General features: G+C 31.7%; 1 protein-coding gene across 1 annotated transcript; it reads left to right on the plus strand.

The window, feature by feature from the left end:
- Positions 1-479: 479 nt before the first annotated feature.
- Positions 480-23,398, plus strand: LOC141697203 (uncharacterized). Its single transcript, XM_074501483.1, has 15 exons — positions 480-713; positions 5,165-5,395; positions 6,491-6,802; positions 7,789-7,896; positions 10,373-10,562; positions 12,406-12,668; positions 13,300-13,429; positions 14,347-14,408; positions 16,585-16,836; positions 16,911-16,987; positions 17,220-17,311; positions 18,305-18,387; positions 21,956-22,027; positions 22,211-22,336; positions 22,980-23,398. The coding sequence occupies exons 1-15, from the start codon at positions 585-587 to the stop codon at positions 23,034-23,036; spliced, it is 2,184 nt and encodes a 727-aa protein (XP_074357584.1). The 5' UTR covers positions 480-584; the 3' UTR covers positions 23,037-23,398.
- Positions 23,399-24,365: the final 967 nt, after the last annotated feature.

A 24,365-nucleotide genomic window follows, 5' to 3' on the forward strand; every position in this document is an offset into this window, starting at 1 on the left:
TTTTCTAATTTAAGATTAATGAAATAAGATAATTATATTTAATAATTATTTGTTTTAATTCATTTAAGTAAAAAAAATTATGACTTATAAGTAAATTTATCCAAACACTTATAGAACTTATAAGTATTTATCAATTTATCACTTATTTCGCACTTAATCATTTTAAGTCATAAGTTACTTATTTTAAGATTTCTCAAACGGGCACTAATTCTAACAAATTACAAAACAACTTCTTCCAGATTTTTTTTATTATTTTTATTATAAATCTATAAATATTACATATTTAGTAATTTATATGTATATATTAAAGTTATTATAATATATTTTATTTTTTTATTGTAATCTATAAATATTATATATTTAGTAATTTATATAAATATATTAAAATTATTATAATACATAATAAATTAAATTAAAAATTCATTTAAATATTAAAAGAACTGGATTTAAGTCCAATCCTCCCTCGGTCCCTCGCACTTTTTATTACAGGAGGGTTTTAGTGGTTCCGTCAAATACCCAAACACATTCATTCAGAACTGTACAGGGAGAGAGAGAGAGAGGAGAGAGGATAGAGAGAGGGAAAAATGGTTGCAAAGAAGGGAGGACATAGAGATGAAGCAGAGGAGGATCTTGCTCGAGATCCATTACAAGCTATCTTATTAGCCGACAGTTTCGCCCAAAAGTTTCGCCCTATCACTCTCGAACGCCCCAAAGTAACTCTCTCTCTCTCTCTCTCTCCCCCTCTCCCCCCTCTCTCCCTCTCTCCCTCCCTCTCAGTATCTCTCTCTCTCCCTCTCTCTGTATGATATTTGTTCTGCACATGACACCGTGTGCTTTTGTAGGATATGATTGTTTTTCGAGGCAATTGATTGGTAATTTAGTTTGCTAATTCGGAACAAGCAAATACGGAGAATAGTTTAGGGATTTTAATTCGGAACAGGCTCTACAAAGTATTATATAAGTATGTTAATTGGCAAAAAGCTAGTATGGAGTATAATCTAGCTATTTTAATTGTAATTAGCTACCACGGAGCTCTGTTATAGAAATCGGCCGATTTTTCAAAAATCTCCGATAAATCGGTCAAAAATCGGTCAAAAATATTGATCCGATTTGACCGATTTCCGATAAATCGCCGATAAATCATCCGATTTTTTAAAAATCGTCCGATAAATCGTAAATCAGTACCTCAATCGAATAATTCCGATTTCCGAAATCTGTAACACTGCCACGGAGTAAAATTTAGATACATATATTCAGAATAAGCTACCACGGACTATAATCTCTTCTATATATATAATAAGAGAACAAGGGGATAATTAGTGAGATTAAAAAGTCTCATTGAAAAGACTAAACTACCTCTGTTTTTAATTTTTATATAAAAAGTGTGCTTTGTGGGAATCAAACTCGAGATATTTCATTCACATATACAACCTCATACCACTACACCATAATGTCACTCACATGTGTTTTTTATCATACACATAATATGTAAGTGTGCTAAATGAATATTTTATTTAACTTTAAAGATAGTTACTTGAATTTCGCAAAAAAAAAGATAGTTACTTGAATATTTGCACAATTAATTTTAAAGAATTAAATTCCGGATACAAAATTAGACATAATACATAAATGAATTTTTAGCACGTACAGCCATCAAAGCAGGCGACAAAATTGAAAATATCATAGTACATCTTCATTCTCTGAAATGAAACTTTCACGCTGGTGCATGAAAGTCGATCTATTACGACCAGCGCGGATCTTAGCGACTGATATACTTTTTCTCATTGAGAAAATGTATCTTTAGACATTTTTTTCATTCAGCATAATTATATCGTATACTTGGCGTGTTTGATAATTCGTACCAATTATTTTTTCATGTAATTAAGATGTATATTTTGGTATATTTGGTAACATGTTACATACTCTTTAGGCTTGCTATGGAATTGACCCCTCTTTGTTTTGTTTTGCGGCATAGTTATTTGAGTTTGTTTCTCTCGGTTTATTCCTTTTTTGTTCAAATTTTTCGATCGATTATGTTTCTTTTGAGGATTATACAAGGAGATATAAAAATACCATATATATACGCATCAATATTTTTTTGTCGAATTATTGTTGTCAGGGCTAGGACTATCAATGAATCGGAAATCTGGTCCGATCAGATCCGAAGGCTAATTAGCGGATATGAATCATTAAGAAAAAAATCCGATCCGGAAAAAATCCGATCCGGAAAAAATCCGATCTGATAACGATCCAATCCGATAACTAACGAATATGAAATTAGGCCGATCCGATCCGTTAAGAATCCGATCCTACTATTTATTATATATAATATATAATATTATATATATTATAATAATTTATAAATAAATATAACATGCATTTAACACTTTCCGCAGTTTTGACTAGGCCTTCCTCATTATGTCTTTCTAAATAAGGTCTAGGTCTGTGGATTATATCTATATTATATTATAATAGACGAAACATTAAAAGTTTGGTAGTCGGTCGGTACTTGCTGAAATTACTTAATTACCTTACTTAATTATTTTAATTCTAATTATTGGGTCCAACAATTATAATTATAATTGATATTGAAGTCAACTTCCTCCGCTGTCTTACCAATTTTAATTCTATTTTATATCGAACTCTATATCATTACAATTTATATTAAATTTAACTTCTTCTACCGATTTAAATTTTAATTCATATCGAGTTCTATATTATTTTAATTTGTTACATCGGGCTAAATTAAATTTAAACAAACTAAATATAATTATTAAGATTTCGTTGATATAATGTGACTCGGGCTAAGATAAAATAATAATACTATCAATTTTCCTAAAATATTATACTAATGAACTAGGATAAACAAAATAATATATTTTATTTATCTAGGATAAAAAAATACATTGTACAATTGATTCAGACTAACACAAAACTAAAATAAAAATACAATTCGACCAACAGAAACAAAATTATATATACTAATTATTCAGTCTAAAACAAAATTAACTTATTGATCCAGACTTTAAAAAAATTAAAATTAAACTAAAAATAATTTGTTTGATTTGGTCGGTGTATTGGGCATCAGGCTAAAATAAAATAATGTAAACCACTGATCCGAGATAAATCGAATTAATATTAGACTACATATAATTCGTATCCTATTGATGTGAACTAAAAAAACAAATTTTAATTAAAACATAAATATTATTTTTTTAAAAATACACATAAAATTATCAATAAAACTATATCGTTCGATCAGTAATATTGTCTTTTTCAAATATTTTTTTTATAAAGTTATAGTTAATTGATTAAGTAATCAACATGCTAAAATAATATTTTTTAAGGTACCAACATAATGGAGACATTATATTTTTACTCTCAATAAAATAATAATTTCATTATAATAATATTTCCCCCTTACCAATGCTATCACTTTAAATAAGTTTAAATGTTCTAAAAAGTTATGAACATATATGTTTACTTATATAATTATCATGATATCATATTATATAAAGTTTTAAATGAACAAAATTAAGAATTGAATTCAAGTATTTTTTTTAAAAATTATATAATATTAAAAAAATCTGTTCAGTCCGTGCATCGCACGAGTTTTAAGTTAGTTTAAGTGTTAACTGGCAACAAGCTACTATGGATTATAAACTAGGTATGTTGATTGGAATAAGGTACCACACAATATTATTTTAGATACCCAAATTAGGAAGAAGCTACTACAGAGTATAATTTAAGTATGTTAATTCGGAACAAGCTGTCATGGAGTATAATTTTTGTTAATCGGGAATAAGCTACCATGGAGTATAATCTAGGCATGTTGATTGGGAAATAAGCTACTACAGAGTATTCTTTTTGGTTTAAATTAGGTGATGTCTTAAAATTAACCAGACTTTAAACTTATCCTGTTAATTTTCCTATGTTGCTCGTTCTCAGTAGTGTGGTCAATAAAATTATCAATATTAGCATTATCTTTGTGTTTAAGGAAACAGCTAGGTGATGTTTTTTTTGTGCGTATATGTGTGGGGAGAAACACGTTCTTAAAATTTGCCAGAGAACGTGTGGTCTGAAATAAAGCTTGGGATGTTCATATATGTATATGGAAAGACAACTATATTGGGTTGATATATATATAACCTGTAGTTCCCCTTGTCCAGTTGTCCTAAAAAAATCATGATTCATTTGATTCTATCTTTTAAAGTCGGGTTAAACTGGAGCTATGCATGAATAATGTGTGGCATCCATGATTCTGTTTGAATCAGCCGGCAATTTATTATATTTTTTCTACAAAGGCTTGCTCTTGAAACAAAGGGTAATCAGCTATTTTCTTCAAAATATGTCTTCAATTATTAAATTTAACCTGACTGGGTAGAAAATGGAAATGGTGTATGTGTATAATATTACAGTTGTCTTCTTATCCTCCTCGGGGTCTCTATATATGGTTTAATTATATATGATCCAGATCAGTTGTTTCCTCATATTACTCACAAGCATCACTTACCTTCTACTCATTCTCCTCCCCAGTTTGCAGCTGTTTTTGAAATACAGTGTTATCTTTTTTTGTGTAACTAAAGCAAGAAGGGAGGGTGCTAAGGTTTTATTAGACGGGATAAGAAAATTTTTGATGTCTTCCAAGTACATTCAAGACCTCTATAGTTGAAAGCACTAACTCTTCAGTTCGATTTGGTAAATACTTATCAGCAACTCATTGCAAGTTTTATGTTTTAAAAATGGCTGAGCATGAATGGCAACCCTCCTCCAAAGTATAAGCAATACTTGGTATCCAAGTAATCTGAAAAGTGAAAATTGTGATATTTAGGCATCAAGATATTGGCCTAAATATTATTTTGCATATTAAATTATCAGTGCTAGCAATATGTTTTGTTATAGTAAATTAAAGAATAAATGCCTAAATAAAATATAGTTCAGTGCACCTTTAAATTCTTTCCAATACTAATAAAAAGTATGGAATTCAGGATTATAATTCTATGTTATTCTTTTTATCCTTAATGAATTATGTTTGGATGTTTTTTGTTGTAGCTATGGGTTTATATGATGTGAATTGACAGTAATTGAATTATTGTTTGGTTGCTCATGTATTTTATTGATGCTAAAAGTTTTTGTTTTGTGATGCCTGTTATTGCTATTGAAGGTGCTGTTACCTATAGTCAATGTTCCTATGATAGATTACACTCTGGCTTGGCTTGAATCTGCTGGAGTTGAAGAAGTTTTTGTTTTCTGCTGTGCTCATGTAAAACAAGTTACTGAATATTTGGAGACGACTAAGTGGCTTTCCCAACCAAATTTTAAGGTCTCAACAATAGAATCACACAATTGTGTCAGTGCAGGAGATGCTTTGCGGTTGATATACGAAAAAAATGTGGTAAGTTTTTATTCGGTATCTCTACTTGTGGTTTTTTTTATAAGCTTATTCTTTTGTAATTATATCCTTTTAAGTCTTTTTTTTCCCAGCTATTCTTTTGTAATTATTTCCTTCATTCCTTGTAAATTTACTTGATTCTACTCTTACCTTTTATGGTCCTTGTGAACCTATCTGAAGCTAAAAAGAGAAGGAGCATAGTATAGTTAACGGATAACAAAAATTAAATAACCAGGAAGTAATTTTTGCTTTCATTACAGTCTTATTGTATAAGCTTTTATGCTGAAATTTTACCTTAATTTTTCATAGGAAACTTTAATAAACTAGATGTATTTGCATTACTTATTTAATATTTATATTAGACATTTTAGTGATTCTTATCTGTTGGATGATGAGAATAATATTTCAAAATAATGTAGGATTTTTTTAAGAAGAATAATATGGAAGTGAAGTATAAATGAAATGGCCGAGTCTAGGATTTGGAATAGTTTAGCAGACCTATAATATGAAAGAGCCCCTTGGCTTTTCACTTCAAATTTTTATACACATACATAATAAACTTTATCATGAATTTTACATACTTCAGTTGATGTTTGATACAGATAATGACTTTATAATATGTAGGATAGTATTTTAGTCTTAGTCTTACTAGTAATTTGTTAAATGTTCTGTTGATAATTTACTTTAAAATATTGAATTTATTAAAAGAGAAAGAGCAAGTCAGACCCTCTTGAGGATAGTTTTCACTTGTCTCCTATGTTACTCGGACTCTTCATTTTACCTTCGAGTACCTGTGTTGGACACTCGACACCCGGACTCGGACACCCGGACTCGGACACTTATTTTAGGCCAAAAACATGTATATTTTTCAAAATTGTTGCCGAGTCCAACACTTGGACACGTGTCCATGTCAGAAACTTCTAGCCGAGTTCGAATAACATATCTTGTCTCTACTTCAAATGTAATTGTGCCACTGCCACCTAGTGCTTTCTTGAACATTTTATACTTAACAATAAACTTCCGATCAGCATCCTTTTTTTTTAAGTTAAACCTCTCTAGCCAGGTATTAAAAAATGATGATTTCATTTACCTTTGAAGATACGCGGAGATTTCATTCTTATCAGTGGAGACACAGTAAGCAACATGTCGCTTACTGAGGCACTTCAAGAACATAAGGAGAGACGGAGAAAGGATAGCAATGCAGTGATGACAATGGTTGTAAAACAGTCAAAGCCTTCTCCAGTTACACACCAATCTAGACTGGGAACTGATGAGCTAATCATGGCGAGTGATCCTGATACAAAGCAGCTCTTATATTATGAAGATAAGGCAGAGCATCTCAAAGGAATATCCCTTGACAAAGCAATGCTCTCCGAGAATGCTTCGATTTCTCTTTACAATGATAAACAGGTTATTTTTTCTCTTTCAAAATTTTCCATGTCATTTTTGTTTGACTGGGTTAACAGAATTCTTTCATCATGATGTTTGTGCTTGTCCATGGTATCTGTTTTTTCACTGTTGGTAATGTGGGAATGAAATGTGAGTGGGCGAACAAGGTTTAGTCTTTATATAACTATTCTTGCTTTGTGGTCGTGGAAGGTTCAACTTGTCTTGGTATGCACAAGTGGACCTATGACATTAATTGAATGTCGTGCGGTAATATCTCATCCCCTAACCTACTCTGCATGGAGCCTCAGCATTCTGAATCTGAGCCTGCTTAATTAATTTTGGCTCAATAAACATAGAGATGCATGTCTCCCAAAGATAAAATTATATATGTCTTAATAGGCTGATGTTTTCCTCTTCTTTTTTTGACTAATCAGATGTTTTCTTTTTAATATACCTGTTACGTATAAATAGTATATGGGACTTTTGCATGAAAGCGAATGCCACTTTTGTACTTGCTTTCTGTGCGAGTAGACTGATTAGTCTACTCAAATGCAAATATTTGTGTTGCTAATATACTACTACTCATGATAGATATGTTTAAAATTCTCAATTGTTTCCCGATTATGCTCAGATTAAATTATGCTGATTGTGTTTGCAGCAACTCGACAAGAAATGAGGTTTAGTCTGGTTAAAATACTATGCAAAGTCTAAAGACCCGGCCTTTTTGTAGCATAGTTTTCATATTATATGGAGTTGGGGGTCTAATTATCCTTTTCTTTGTAGTTATGATGCTGGGAACGAAAAAGTTATCTGTCGATGCTGAATTTGCGTTATTGTTTATAATTGTTGAGCTGCTTTCATGTATCTGTCCTAGTCTGTGATAGCTACATTTATTTAAGTAGTTTCTCTCTAGTAATAGAGACAATATATCTATATTAGTTGGTATCCTATCACTCTGAATCATTATTCTTAGTGAAGTCTTTATTGTTATTACTCTTTTTCTGCAGGATTGCTATATAGACATCTGCAGTCCAGAAGTCCTCATTCTTTTCAATGACAATTTTGACTATCAGCATATACGCCGTCATTTTCTCAAAGGATTGCTTCAAGATGATGTATGTACATTACACTATACTTCTGTCAGTTTAGTTCACCAAACCTTCTCTTGCAGTAAAATGGCATCTAGTTACGTATGACAACATATATGTATATATGCGCACTTGTTTGTGTGTTTGTGTGTGTGCATAGCTCCTTGTATTTTAAAGTTGGAAGTCTCTCTTAGACTTGATGGGATTATCTTAAAATTAGAAATAATGAATTTGACGTGTCCAAAATTTAGAAAGGGTCTTTGATATATATATATATATATGAGTTGGGATCTGTGGAGACCGTGATAAATTGGAGACCGTGAGACCTATTTTACCAACCTTAGATCATTATATCGTGTAACGTACATAATAAGAAAAGTAAATAACAATATGATGTAAATAAGAATAACTATAAGCATAACTACCTACATTAGCCTCGTGTAGCCTAACAGATGATCAATACTAACAGCAAAACATTCAAATACGTAACCATTATTATTTTATTGTGAAAAAGATGAAAAGAAATTATTGTGCAACTAAAAAAAATATTTTATTGTGAATAAATGAAAAGAAATTATTCTGCAACTACAAAAATTTGAAAAACAAATCAAATGCAAAGATCCTAGTGAAAAAAAACAAAATCAGGGTGTAGAACTTTAAATTATAATTTTTCTTAACATGAGACATTAAATGAGTAATTCTTTTTTTCTTCCAAAGAAAGAATTTAGTAATTTTTAGTGATAATATATAACTTTATATTTTATAGGCTTCTTTTCTTGCATAACATAATAATCTTTTGTGTATAACATAATTGTATATTTGCAGAACAACTCTTTTAAAAAAAAAATATAGAGCGTATGTTCTTTTATGAAAATTATTTTTACACAACCATTATTCTTTTTAAAAAAATTATGTTATACTTCTATACAAAATAGAAATTATGTTGTGATGGTTAAAAAATACATAAATTCTTGTAAATCAAAATGTATGTTGTTATTTTACAAAATAAAAAAAATTGACTTGCACAGCTTGCAGGACATTGACTTGTGTATGCAATTTTTTTTATTATACTTGCACAACTTTATTAAAAAATAAATGATAACATTTTGCACTTACAGGACACAGTGTTATGCATAGAACCCTAGCACCCACAACAATATTAAGACATAATAATAGAGACTTACATTTTTTTTGTTAGGCATACTAGAGATTTAGATGAAAAATACTTTCTTCAATTTAGTAAAATTTTGTATTTAGAGGTAAATGTCATAAGTAATTGCAAAGTTTTGATAAATGCTAAATCATGATAACCTTCTTATATATTCACGTTTGATGATAACTGTACGTATAGAAGTTTGTTACGTGCATACATAAAAAACCTTTTACATGCATAAAAACTGTCTATATAAATTATCATGACCATTGAATCATATTAAGATGGATGATCCAGATCTGGTCTCCAAGTCTCCAAAAAACTTATAGTCTCCACTGAACTTTGTTCTATATATATATATATATATATATAAGAAAATCTATAGTTAATCTTCCATCACAATGCTGGCCTTGCTAACTTTGTCTTAACTTGGAATTTTATCTCTTTAATATTGACTACTCATCTGTCTCTATTTCTGATATATTTCATTTTTTCCACCCTACTTCGTTTAAGTGACTTAGAAGTAGGTTATTAGTACGTGGCTTTATCTAATTTTCCAGCAAGATTCATAATTTAACATTGTTTATGTGCATGCACATGCCCACGCATACATATATTAATCTAATTACTGTTTTTATATAGATCTTACTTTTCACAAAGTAATTGAAATAGTTTTTTTTGTCATTGTTACCTATGTTATTTAGACTCGGGTACGGAATGTCTGACACATCCATTTCCAAATGTTGGACTTGCAATTTCTGAAATTTGGAGACACAGGGACACTTTTCTATTTTAGACTTGCATAATATACTAATAACCAAACATATTTGATTGGATTTCATAGGGTAATTACTGGATCAGCGGGATGTTTTTTTAACTTAATTTGCTGTAGGTGGAAAAACACACGAGTTTAATGAATTATATCTATAGCAAATTCCATATGCATCTACTAAAATTTCAATGAAAATTATTGTTCTAGAGAGCTGTGTTGTTTATAGATGCATTAAAATTTAATACACTTTAGAAAGAAAACCACATGGATGAATTATAACTCAGAGGCGTTAGTATAGTCTTGATATCTCTAAATATAACGAGTTAGCGGGTAAATTTTAATATTAAAGTGTTTTGTGAAATTTTGAACGATTTGTTCTTTGATTTGATATTTTAGTTCCTTTCTTAAATTTATTAAAAGTTGATGTGGCAATTAAAGAGAACAATTTTAATTATGTTAAACAAAGAAATTTAAAATCTTAGAAGCATGTAAAAAGATATATCTTACTTGTTGCACGTGTAATCTGCCACCGACGCTTTACTATTAATTTGATTTTCCGGATAAATTTCTTCTTTCAGATTATGGGTTACAAAATTTTTACCTATGAAATCCGTTCAAGCTATGCTGCTAGAATTGATAATTATCGAAGCTATGATGCCATTAGCAAGGACATAATTCAGAGGTGGACGTATCCCTTGGTGCCAGATGTTCAGTTTTTCAAAAATTCTGCAACAAAACTTGAGAGACAGGGCATGTACCGGGCATCTGGTAATGATCAATTAGCTCCTTGAAAATTATAACTATCGCAAGACAATATCATCTTCTAGCTATTTATGAACAGTACTTGTTTTGCTCTTTTTATTGTAAAAGCATGATTTTGACAAACATATTAAGATTGTTTTGTACCATATTCCTATCTGTATCTTGTCCCGGAGAGGTTTGTGATGATATTTCCCTGTTCTATTAGATTGAAGAGGCATTATATAGTAATTACACATTTGACGTTGATAATTCAGACTAGGGAAAGGTTGTTTCTGATGCAAGGCATGTGTTTCTGAACATTTAATTCGTAAAATAGACTTCTGAAATGCTATGCTGCCTATGCATAAGGTATATGAAAATTTTTAGATAATGTTGAGGGCGAGGTCTCTGGATTACAGTGTATTCTGCAGGATGCTAGGATAAATGCAGTCATCGTCTTTTTTAACTCTTTTTTTTTGAAATATTTTCAAATGATTTTACCTAATATGTGCACCATAAGGCATATGCAGCTAAGGGATTATACCCGAGTTTCTTTCTCCGAGGGAGTAGACTTTTACGAGTTTGATACCACTTAAATGTTTTTTCGAACTCTTTCCCGTAATAGGCTTAAGCATTAGTTCTCTTTAGCATAATTGTAATGATGGAAACTTACGATAAATGTATGTACCTCTAGACATCCTTTCGCTGTTGGAAGGAATTAATTATGTAGTATATTTGATTGCTAAAGTTAAACAAGGCTTTAGGAAGTCTTTCTCAGTGCACAGAATGTTTGGGTGATGGTTAATAGTTTTGCACGCTAATGGAAAATCAATAAGATCTCCTAAGAATACATATAGGATACCACAATTAAAGGACTAGTAGACTGAATCACTGACCTTGTACATGGATATTATATGTCGTATCTACAAGTTTAATATTGCATCGACCCTGAGGAGCACCTGGCGATGTGAGGCATTGTGTACCACCCACAAAAGGAAGTTGGTTTACTTGTGGTAAGTGGCAACAATATATCCCAGAAGCTTTCTTCAGCTTTTTTTATTGTATTATCACGGATAATGTTTTTTGTCAATTGAACGAAATAATCAGTTTTACAGGATGTAAAAGAAGTAAGATCTTTAAAAGATACATATAGGATTCCATAATCAGAGGATAGCAGACTGAATATATTACGAAAGGTCTACTGCCCGTAGTCTTAAAAAATGATATCAGCCTTGACAAATATAAAAAGCTATACTTGTACCAATTCCGCTGTAAAGTATACTAAAAACTATTAAATCCAAGGTTTTAGTTCAAATGAGAAATACGAAAATTGTAATGACCAACCGATGGTTCCACAGAATAAAAATTGCAGACTCTAAAATTTGCGGAACTATACAAAAAAAGTGCAGAACACTATTAGCTCGCATGGTTCACACAAAATCAGACTAATTATAAATAGATAGTCATATTTTCTTCACTTGCAGACCTTGTGGACTACTCCCTTCATACCAAAATATAACGTCATAGGAAAGATTATGTTCCAGTAAATAGTTTGGGGGCACTTGCAATTGTATAGAGGAAAAAAATGTGAGTTTAATATCAGAATTTACACGGTAAATTTGATCTTGTATCTTAGGGTAGTTGGAATAAATAATACTAAGATGGTAATGAGATCTTTTTCCCAATCTATATATGATGCTTACGAGGCTTTAATAGCTTCCTCTGCTTATTGAGATACAGTGCTAAACTAATTTCCAAGACTGACCTTATTCAGTCGATGACATCTTTGTATTTTATGAAGGAGCAATAGGTGGTATTATCTGCAAGTCTGAGATGATTTTTGACGATTTGAAAATTTCTTTTTTTTCAGAGATAGGACAATCACGTTCTGCACAGATTGGTCCTTGTACCGTAATTGGAAATGGCACTACTATTGGGAATAAAACTGCAATCTCTAATTCAGTTGTTGGGGAAGGTTGTAGTATTGGATCTAATGTTACCATAGAGGGTTGCTACATATGGCATAATGTTATAGTCGAAGATGGCTGCAGGCTAAAGCATGCAATAGTATGTGATGGGGTGATATTGAAGGCTGGTGCAGTTTTGGAGCCTGGTGTTGTTCTGTCTTTTAAGGTATCTGAAGATGTTATTCCAACCTTTCTTCTTTCTTCCAATGAAACCTTTTTTTTTGGTTTTTTGTGACATTTGGTTGAATTGTAAATATGTGAAAAATGAAAATACCCTTTGCACATGCTAAATGGTAAGAAGCAGCTTCAAATGCTTTGTATCCGGTAGCTTCATTCTAAGATAGGCGGTTTCAGGTTGTGAAAAATAAGTTGACTAGTTGTATACATTTGTGGAGTTGGCTACTCTTGATGGTGAGAACTCAAACCATTATATAGCTGTCTGTTTTGACAGATACTTGATGGCTTGTATAAGCTTTTAGCATATTGGGGTCAATTTAGAGCCAAAGTCGCTGATGTGCCTTGAAAGTTATGTTTATCGTTTTGTCTTGAAATATTAGATTTTGCATACTCATGTAAAGATAATTTTATCATTTTTTTTGTATTCTTTCATTGCGTATCTAGGTCAAGGCCATTACTTTTCTATAAATGTGCTTAATCCTCTAACATCCATTCTATTTTTAGGAATTAGACGGAGTTCTATATCCAAATCTTAGACCAACCTAGTTTGGATTCATCAATTATATTTCATATCCACTGTCAGTTTAGATTTATTAATCCAATTGGATGTCCCAATGCAGGTTGTTATTGGGGAGCAGTTTGTTGTTCCTGCTTACTCAAAAGTGTCTCTATTAAGGCAACCGATCAACCAAGACAGTGACGAGGAGCTGGAATATGCAGATGATAGCAGTGGGGTAGCAGATAATTCACGTTAGTTTTTATGCATTCATGTGTCCTTTCACTTACGCAAATTTCCCTTTTTCTTACATATGCAAAGCATGGGTGATAGCAGTGGGAATGAAATATATGACTGTTTCTTCAAGTTACACTTCATCCCGACTATCACTTCACTTATAGATATAGATTACGAGTTATGACAACAATGACGAGACATGCATAATTATTCTTTAAGCTTAAAGGGGTGAGATAAAGTTTCGGGGTTTGGACTTTTAAACAAATGGGAAGTGTTACTAGACTCCCCGATACAGTTTTACCGAGTAAACCGAGTAAAGGGAAGAGTTAAATGAAGTAGCAGTAATCCTGTGAACCAAACTGAAGATCACCATCAACTTTCCTGTTCAAAATTTTGTAGTAGTCCCATACTAGCATTGGTCTCAGAACCCTGACTTCCTCGTATGATATCCAGGAAGAATAAGTTCCCCCCACTTAAAAAATAATGATTGATGTTGTATCTACAAAGATGAGCAACATTGTAGAACTTTGATCAAACAATCATGCCAAGGCATGATAAAGACTTATATTTTTTTTACAAAAATTCTAAAATCTCTCTAGCCGTTTCATTTATATCTATGCTTCCTGAATCATCTTTATATTCTATTATGTTCTTGTATGTGGTTTTCTGCTGTACAATTTCTTTCTCTTTTTTGAAATTTGTCACTGCATTGGCATGGTGCACTGTCAAACAATTTGACTTCTAAAGGATAAACCATATAATAATGATTCATTGGAAAATTTGTTAAATTAAACAATGTAGCTGCTCAGTGTCAAACAATGTGACTTTTTAAGGATAAACATATATTTATTGAATTATTGGGGAACTGGATGATTTAAACAGTGTAGCTCATAGCTTCTGTAGTGATAAATAATTTGAAATTTCTGGTGGGCAGCAATGGCTAACGGCGCAATCACAAATGATTTATCTGAGCTGGAAGTTTGTGCTACATCGGAGGTTAGTCACTTAATCTATACGTACATTCTGTGGCACTAGCCAAACCTCCTTCTGTGTTAATTTCTTGGTTACATCCCTAGTAAGGTCTTGCTATTCAATAGTATATGTTCATAGTTCTTACTTTTAAAAGAGTCCCACATAACTATATTGACGGCGGAAGGACATATAGAGCTAAATGCAGAACATTAGACATGCATTAATTAAATTTGTACAATTTACATTGTAGTAAAGACCTAGAGCTCTAGCAAATGCACAAGTGTATAAATAGTTCAAAATTAAATCAACCATATACTGAATGAGCACTGGAAAACACAAAGCAAAATGTGAGCATTTATGCTAAAATGATTATTAATTGTTGCCGGTGTTTACTGGGACTCTAGGAGGCAAGAAATTGTAGCCTGATATCTGTTGTTGGATGTGCGTATTTAACAAATAAGGACTTTGTATCTGGTGATGCTTTCATTTATTTGGACAGGAGTCGCTTTTTGTTCTACCAGCAGTCAGCACTTCAATTATGTTCATATTTTCATCTAGACAACTGAAATCGTTTTAATTATTACTCTCAGCGTTTGTGTTATATTAAGGCTGACTGAACCTTCAGTTTTGGCAATAAGTAATTTTTTTCTTAAATACTTAGTACCTACTCGAAATTTCAGATCACTATCGTTAACTGCATAGCATATTAGCTTCTTACTAATTTTTAGAATTGTTAATCACTAAATTAGTTCTGTGAAGCTTATTTATGTTACCAGTTATTTACAAGACCTCTATTATTATGTCTACTACTCCTTCCATCCCACAATACTAGTCTCTTTTCAACTTTTTACGCTTATTAAGAAAACATTAATTTAATGATACAATTTCATTTATACCCTTCATAAATGCATGAATGTAGACTCTATTCATCCATCAATAATTATTATTCAAATTTCAAGAAGGGCAATTTTGGAAAAATGTCAATAAATTTGCATTGGAATTTAAAAGTGGAAATGTAATATGGAATTTTTTTTTCTCAAAAGAGACTACAATTGTGGGACGGAGGGAGTAATTAATTTATCGTAATTGGATATCCTAGAAGCCTTTTGTTTGAAACAATATTTTTACAAGATTACTTAAGTAAGTTTGCTCTGTTTTATTTGATTTGTTAATTGTTATTGGCTATTGAAATTTTTATGTTACAAGATTCGCAAGGCATGTTAATTTGTTTGTGATGTGTACAATTATTTTCAATATGACTTGTAGTTACTATTTCTTTTCACTTAATCTTCTAAGATTAATATTTTTCAATAGCTGAATCACCTAGTATCAGTGTTACAGATTTTATAAATCGGAATTATTCGGTTGAGGTATCTATTTGCGATTTATCGGACGGCTTTTAAAAAATCGGATGATTTATCGGCGATTTATCAGAAATCGGTCAAATCAAACAAATATTTTTGACCGATTTTTGAGCGATTTTTGAAAAATCGGCCGATTTCTATAACAGAGCCTAATATACAAAAGTTTAAATACGCATAAATATATATATATATATGTATGTATATACACACACATATATGTATATATTATGTATACTTATAATACTGTTTATATAAAGTTTTAATATATTGTAACTCTACTTGTTAAATTATATTAATTGAGATTATGTTATTTATCAATATTATGTTTTATAGGCGGTTTAAGATATGAGCTTTTTAAATATTTTACAGGAATCCATTTATTGTATATTTAATATATGGGTTATTATTTCATGTATAGCTTGAGTCTCCCATACAAGCTCTATCTCTGCAGTCTTTAATCATATTTGTATGTTAACTTAAAATAATTTAATTATTGTCGCATAGTTTTATCACTTGTGTTTTTAACATTCTTGTTGCCCTCGTAGACTTTCTGCTATTGATATTATCTGCAAGATCGGCCATGTTTGCACTACTTTCTAGGTTTCACTTTCAATAGTGTGCATCTAAAGTCTCAACTACACACACATATATTAATAAATGGATTAAATGTTGTATCTTTAGACGCCTTAAGATATGCACTCTGTTAAATCTCTCAATGGGCCACTGTGACCGGCTGTTTATGTAAATAGAATGTTCGTGGAATATAGTTGGCTGTTATGCATATATTATATATATATATTATATGTATATTGCTTTTTAATTAATAACTCTGCCAGGTTGGTAAGGATGGGGCCGGATTCATCTGGTCAATTAATGAAGCGGTGCTTGAGGAGGAGTGGAGACACTCGGTGGCTCCAATCCCTGCTGATAAACTTGCCGCTATTATTCAAGCTGCAAATGGTGATCCAGAATTATTGACTCACGAAGATAATATTCTACCACCTTCAGGGGAGTTGGAACCTGAATCTATGACTAATGATTCTGATACGGAAGATGCCAACGATGAAGCTACATATTTTGAGAAAGAGGTTTGTTGTTACAGGAACATTGTTCACGAGTTTACATGTCCAAACTGAAGTTCTTATGTACATTATCTTTGTAGGTTGAAGCAACTTTCCTTAGAGCTGTTGAGGAAGACGTAAAAAATGATCATATTATTCTAGAAGTAAACTCACTAAGGTATGAGGGTAATACCATTATTAATGATCATGTTGTTTAAGAAATTTTTGTACATGGGTATCTGGATCTTGACAGCACAGGTTTTTTCTCATGGAAGTTGCTTTTTGTGTTGTGTCTGATAATATAAATATCTCGGATGTTTTTTTGCCTGTGTTTATATCCTTTTAACGATTTCTTTATTTGATTCTTTTCGTATCTTGTAATTGCTTTGTTGAATTCTTTATTGCATCAGGTTGTCATACAACATGACTACACTAGACTGTGCTGGTGCTTTGTTTTATTCTGTAATGAAATTGGCACTTGATATGCAACATACTACAACTAGTAAGTTGTTTAATAACATAGGTTTCTTCTCCTCTCTGTTATATTACTTGAGTGTTGGGCGCAAACAAGCTATTACTCCACAATATTATAATATAGTCCGCTCTAGGCTGAGCCGATGGATTTTTTTTTGGCCGGCACATCCCAAAAGTCTCATACTAATAGAGTTAACTGATTGTTTATTAATTAACAATCTGCCCCTCCCGCAAATGATGCGGGAGAACTCCCAACCTTGAGTTCACTAAACTTTTGTTATATTTTTTATTTATTGTTTATGTATTTAAACATGTCTGTTGGCACTTCTCTTCGACATCGAATTTTTATACAACTTTTTTTGCCAATGCTGTTTTGTTGTACAATCGCAACATTTGGGTGGAACGTACATGGTTTGAGTGTATGACACTGGTAAATATTTTACCAAGGTATTTAGAATCGTAAATGTGTATACCATGACTTAAAAGTGAAAATTTATATAAATTACCAAAGGAAATGCAGAAATAAATGTGAGCTAACTATTGAACTAATTATATTATTGTGTGCATTAGTTTATCTCACATTGTATTAGTCTATTAATACAAAGCTATTGTATTTGTCTAAAGCTTTCCAAATTTAAAATTGAAAGAGCAGTAAGATTTAAGTTGATGCAATACGTGCTGGAGGCATCTGTTACTGGGAGATCAGTACTTCGATCCAGACCTAGACATTCAGTTGGATGTTTGATTTTTCAGGATCCACGGAGAAATGTGTTATATGCTAATTATCCTTTTCCCTTATTTATTCTTTTAGTAAATCCTTTAAAATATTCTCACGGGGATTAGATTGGTTTGATTCAGTTTTTTGTTTTCTGAGAGCTCGTTCAGTTTGTGTCACTGGGAAGTGTTTGGTCCCACTTGTATTGTATGTTCACATGCCATACCTAGATTGTAGACACTCTGTTAAATTGCAATAAAATCCTTCCTACGAATTTTACAGTTGTAATGTAATGCACCTTTGCAGGTGAACTATTTGCAAATGTTGCTAAAGTTATGGCCAAGTGGAAAATGCTTCTAAAGTCGTACCTTCTAACCTTAGACGAGGAGGTAAGTATGTATCCAACTTGGTGATTGTATCTTGCTTGTAAAGTTCTTTTGATCGTTAATTATCCTTTTATATAGAAATTATGATATGGTAAAATCTACATTGTATTATCATCTTACAAAGTCAAATTTACCATTAGTTTGCATTTTTTTGTGCTGGAGTCACTTGCATATATAGTACCTAGAATTCGTTTGGTTCTTTAGCTGTAGAAGGTAACTTTTTGTTGTTATTTCCATCAGAACGAAATATTAATCAGCTTAAAATTCGAGAGGTTAAATCTTTCTTTGCTTACACAATGAAGTAAATAGAAGCAAAAATATGTTGGTGAGAGGGGACGAGCGAATGAAGGACAAAATTGTTAAAGGCTTCATGTAACTACAACTAGGTTACAGTTACATACACAGCCAGACCACATTGTTGATTTATAATCTAATCCGTAACTTAGAGTTTTAAGTTTTAACCGATAAAACAGCATTCACAACTTTCTAGAGAATATTTATATACTTCTTCGTATAAGAAAAACATTGACTAAATAGTACTTTATTGGCTTGTACTTTAACTATTTTGCACGTTAATGGCTAATAGTTAAAACTGACCATATGCGTGGCTAAACTATTCTTTTTACACACTTAAGGGGCTCCGATTACTTTCCGTTAATTTGTCTGTAGGTGAGGGTTTTTCTGTCATCTTAGATATAAACCACCATATTATATATGTAATATCCTGAACCTTCTAGTAGAGAACTATATTTCACTCAATATGTAATATCCTGAACCAAGCAAAGAAGACTTTGCATCCTGTTACAAACATCATCTTGAAATCTCCCATGTTAGCGAACATGGTAATATAAGGGGCTCCGATTACTTTTCATTAATTTGTCTGTAGGTGAGGGTTTTTCTGTCATCTTAGATATAAACCACCATATTATATATGTAATATCCTGAACCTTCTAGTAGAGAACTATATTTCACTCAATATGTAATATCCTGAACCAAGCAAAGAAGACTTTGCATCCTGTTACAAACATCATCTTGAAATCTCCCATGTTAGCGAACATGGTAATATAAGGGGCTCCGATTACTTTCCGTTAATTTGTCTGTAGGTGAGGGTTTTTCTGTCATCTTAGATATAAACCACCATATTATATATGTAATATCCTGAACCTTCTAGTAGAGAACTATATTTCACTCAATATGTAATATCCTGAACCAAGCAAAGAAGACTTTGCATCCTGTTACAAACATCATCTTGAAATCTCCCATGTTAGCGAACATGGTAATATAAGGGTCGATGTCTACCTACCCATACCAACAGAACTATCCTCATGCTATAAATTTCCCAAACTCTCCCCGTTCAAAATTGTATTTGGGTGACAATATTCGAACTCATCCCACTTGAATTCATTTGTTCATAATCAAAATTAAGAAAATTACATTCAAAACATGGCCTGCTAAATATCCGTAACATCTTTTTTCTTTCACCATACTTATAAAGAAGAATAAACCTCTCAAAAACAAATAATAAACATACATAAATGACCAAATTAGTAACCCGAGAAGCTCCAAAAATGGCTAACCCAATCACATCAATTATCTTGTCAAATTCAAACACCACAATTCTTGTCATGAATTACATCAAGAGAATAAATAAAAATCAATTACATCACATAGCATCTCCGACAGTGATCCAAAGATCTAGATTTGGGGCACAGATTTTACCAAATTCTTCTCCAACAGTGATCAAATGGTGATCCAAATTTGGATCAGTGAATACTATTGATCTAAATTTGGATCACCACTCTATTCACTGATCCAAATTTACTTTAATAAAATAATGCTTTTATTACTTTTGACATTTTAGTTTATTAGATATAAAATTGATTTGTGATTTATTAATTAATGTTAATAATATTTTAGATGTTAATTAATGAAATGAATATGTTTTTAGCTAATTAAGCCTATAATTTTAATATTTTTTAAGTGTAGTAAAAGAAATTATTTTTAATTTAATTGATTTATTAGATATAGTATAAATAGTTAATCATGTTTAAACATTAAATTTAAGAATAAAGAGTTTAATATGATATTTGCGTATTATAATATATAAAATGTAATTTGGATCAAAATTTGGATCACGCTGTTGAAGTTCGTCAGAAATTTGGATCAGAGTTTGAATCAGTTGGTGATTTTGGATCAAAACTGTTGGAGATGGCCTGAATACAATTCTGACCCACCAAGAGACGCAAGAATACAAGTTACAATCAACTTCTTTAAATTTCTTAAAAATCCAATGATCAAGAAAATATTAACCCACTATTTGTGTGTATATGTCTGTATATGGAAAGAGAAAATGAAAGGATATAGGAAAATTTAGCCACGCATATTTTAAATTGGTAAGAATGGGGGGGGGGATACTATCATTTCTAAATTGCCATTTTGAAATCGCTCCGGATTTCAAATTGGCAGTTTAGATATGGTAGTAAACCCCCCCCCCCCACACACCAATTGAAAACATGTGTTTTACCTCCTCCGGTTATTGGGTATCCCCAACCTTACAAGCATAAATTTTGTGCACCAAGTGATATTGCTACTTTAAAGCTCACATGTTCGCCAGGAGCAATTTTTTTTTCAAAGATTGAAAAACAAGGGTGTATTCATGACCTAGAATGTGCGACACATACTATACTGATGGTTAGGTAACGTGTGAAATTGGCATTATATATAAACTGTTGGTCATCTAATTTTTCACCATTCAAGTGTGGGTAGGGGGCATTAGAACTGGAATTCATATTGAAATGCAGTGGTTGAGAAGAATAATATACTATTTTAGAAAATGTTGAGAAATGAATGGGACATCCAAAAAGGAAACTGTTAATAAATGAATTGGATGGAGGGATTTTAAAACAAAGGATCCCAGTGACCTGGGACATTATTTTGTTGATCAACTCCATCAACAATCCTTATACTTGTTTCATTTTATGATTATAATAATAAATTTAAACTCTGACTATGTTTTGGAGAGAAAAGAAGGGTAGAAAATGTGGGAAATGATTATTATATTAATATTTATGAAATAAGGGATGGCTAGGTGTTCCTGGAAAATAGGGAATGGCTAGGGGTCCCTAGTATTTTAGGGAACCACTAGGACACTGTTGGAGCACTATTTTGTGCTAAGTTCCATAAAATCTAACTTGGGAACTCATGTAGGGAAGTTTTCGGACATGCTCTAATCATTACTTTTTTAAATGATAGTGGGAAGTGAGCCAGTGAAGTACTGTACAGATATAACTTGCCTGTAGTACCATGTTAAAAGTTAGTCTTGTATAGTTGTATAGAGTAATATAGATTTCATTTGGGGAAATTTAAAGTAAAAATATAGTGGATTATGAGAATGTGTAGATGGTCTTATTTTATACAATGTGGCCTTGATGTGCTTCATTAAATGATAACATTAAACTCCAGAAATAAGTCAGCTAGTCGAGAATTTATTTAAATTTGCTTTATGTGATGGAAAATGAGATATATGTTGTCAAAATTAACCGAATGTGCATCTGTTTCTCTCTCGATGCAGATCGAAGTAATAATGAAATTTGAAGATATGTGCATGGGTTCAGGACAGGAATATGCCCCATTGTTCGAACAGGTATATATTAAGATAACTCTCTTTCCTTTCATGATACAGAAATGTGCAGCTGTCGATACATTTTTTTTTCTAGGGTGCATTGTTTCCTAAAATTTCTCGAACCCTCTATGAAAAATAGTTAGTCCTTCTGACAACAAGAAGGATTCCGTCAGGTAAATGTTACCCCTGTTTTTGTGTCTGCAGATTTTGCATCTTCTGTATGACAAAGAAATTATACAAGAAGAGGCTATTTTGAACTGGGCATCTGAGAAAGAAGAAGCAGAAGAATCTGATAAAGTTTTTGTAAAAAAATGTGAAAGTTTCATCCGAGTAAGTGTATAGTTGCATTTCCTCATATTTGTTATATATTTACACCATTTGTTTGGTAAACAAATATTTAGACCATCATTAACGCATCTTTATTACAATTTAAAAGTATTTCGGATTTTAATTTTCCATCGTAATTAGGGATTTTTTAAACACAAATCCCTGATTATCTTTCTTTGCTGGAAAACTTATCAGAGTATATTGTAGTCGATGTTTTTCTAGGAATCTAGTAGTTCATATCATTCGCTCCTTGGGTAACTGCGTAACTTGTTGTAACTATTCTTTGTGATTCTATATTCATAAATTTTGGGCCTTCATCATAAGCTTATGCAACAAATTAAGGAACGCTAGGTGGCAGTTGCTGCTGCGATCTTATGTAATCATGTTTTTATCTGTATTTGTACTAAAAAAATTTAGGCCTCTTGTTACATATATTAAAGAGATGCTAATTTATCTTTGAAAAACAATATTTGGCACTCATGGGACATGGATGAAGCATATCAATGTTTATATTGCTTTAGCATCAAGGACCTTTGCTTTGCATCACAGCAACATTCTCATATGTTTATAATTTTTAGGATCCTTTGCTTCCACATATTTTAAGATATCATAGTAACATTCTCATATGTTTATAATTTTGTGGCAGTGGCTTAATGAGGCTTCTGAAGAGGAAGATGAGGCATCTGAAGAGGAAGACGAGTAGTAGATTCCTCGGTACTCTCATTCGGATATCACTTCACTTTTTTTTCACGGAATGTGAAGAACTCATCCGTGTATCATAAGAGTCCGGCTTTTGTACATTTGGCTTACTGGAGGACCATCCTGTCCCCAGGTACCTGCCTGAGATATTATCCACCTCTCCATAGATGGTTATCAGAAAGACGGGAAGTTCGTTATTCTGCTTTTGCTCCCTGAGGAGATATTAGGGTGAATGTAACACAATAATATTGCTTTCAATTTTTTCTGTAGTGTTAATAATTCGATTCCGAATGTTGTGTATTTAGTTATATCTATGAACAAGATGCAAGAAATATCTATATAAAAGCCATTCTTTTTTCTGTTGCATGACTTTTTGGCCACTTGATCAGCTGCTTTTTGTTTACATATGGTTTTCTTGCAAGTAAAATTTTCCAGTCAATATTCCAAACCGACTTTCTTTAGAGCTTGTAGCTTTACTCCCCAGATTGCATTATCTAGGATATGCTTATTTGTTTTTTTTTTTGGCCTGAGCATAGAATATTAACCATTTGCGTCGGCTTGGAATATTGGTTGCGCTCTTTGGCTTTAGTTTTATTTCTTTCGTTGTCAACTAATATATACATCTGATTATTGCACCGAGTATGAATCTAATATTGCACCTCGATTGACTACATAAAGATTTATGTTCTTGATCCTCTTAAGTTCAAATGCTTAGGCCGGTATAAATGCTTTTTAATATGACTACGTACTTCTATAACTCATGATAGAAAAATTATAAGGGACTGTTTACTTCATCAATTTCCTAGAAAAATTTTCCTAGAATAAAAAATATGAAAGTGTTCATCTTAAATATTTTCTAAAATAAAAATTAGAAAAATGAAAAATACGGTTTTCTAATTTATAACCGGGAACTTGAAAACTGTGAAAAACAGCTTTTGAATTTTGTCTAAAGTAAGAAAATAGAAAACACCTTAAACTCGATCTATCCACCCACGTTCTAACTCTAATATACACATATCATAATATATACGTGCGTTGACCCTAAATGTCACTATTTGGGGTAAAATGACCCTGAATGTCATTTCACTAAAAGTTGGCCCCAAAATGTCTCTTGAAAACGGGGAACCGGGTTATATTTTCAAAATAAACGAAAACACATTTTCGCGATACGTTTTTTCTAAATAAAAGAAAGAAAAACGAAGTTTCGTGTTGAGTTATTCTATAACAAAACGCAACTTGAAGTCCTGTCTTTTTAAAGCGATTAGTAAACTCTGTTTCGTTTTTATTTTTATTTATTTTTAAATAAAAATAAAAACGCAATTTCGTTTTATGT

Source organism: Apium graveolens, chromosome 11, assembly GCF_009905375.1.
Source record: "Apium graveolens cultivar Ventura chromosome 11, ASM990537v1, whole genome shotgun sequence".
NCBI classification, from domain to species: Eukaryota; Viridiplantae; Streptophyta; class Magnoliopsida; order Apiales; family Apiaceae; genus Apium; species Apium graveolens.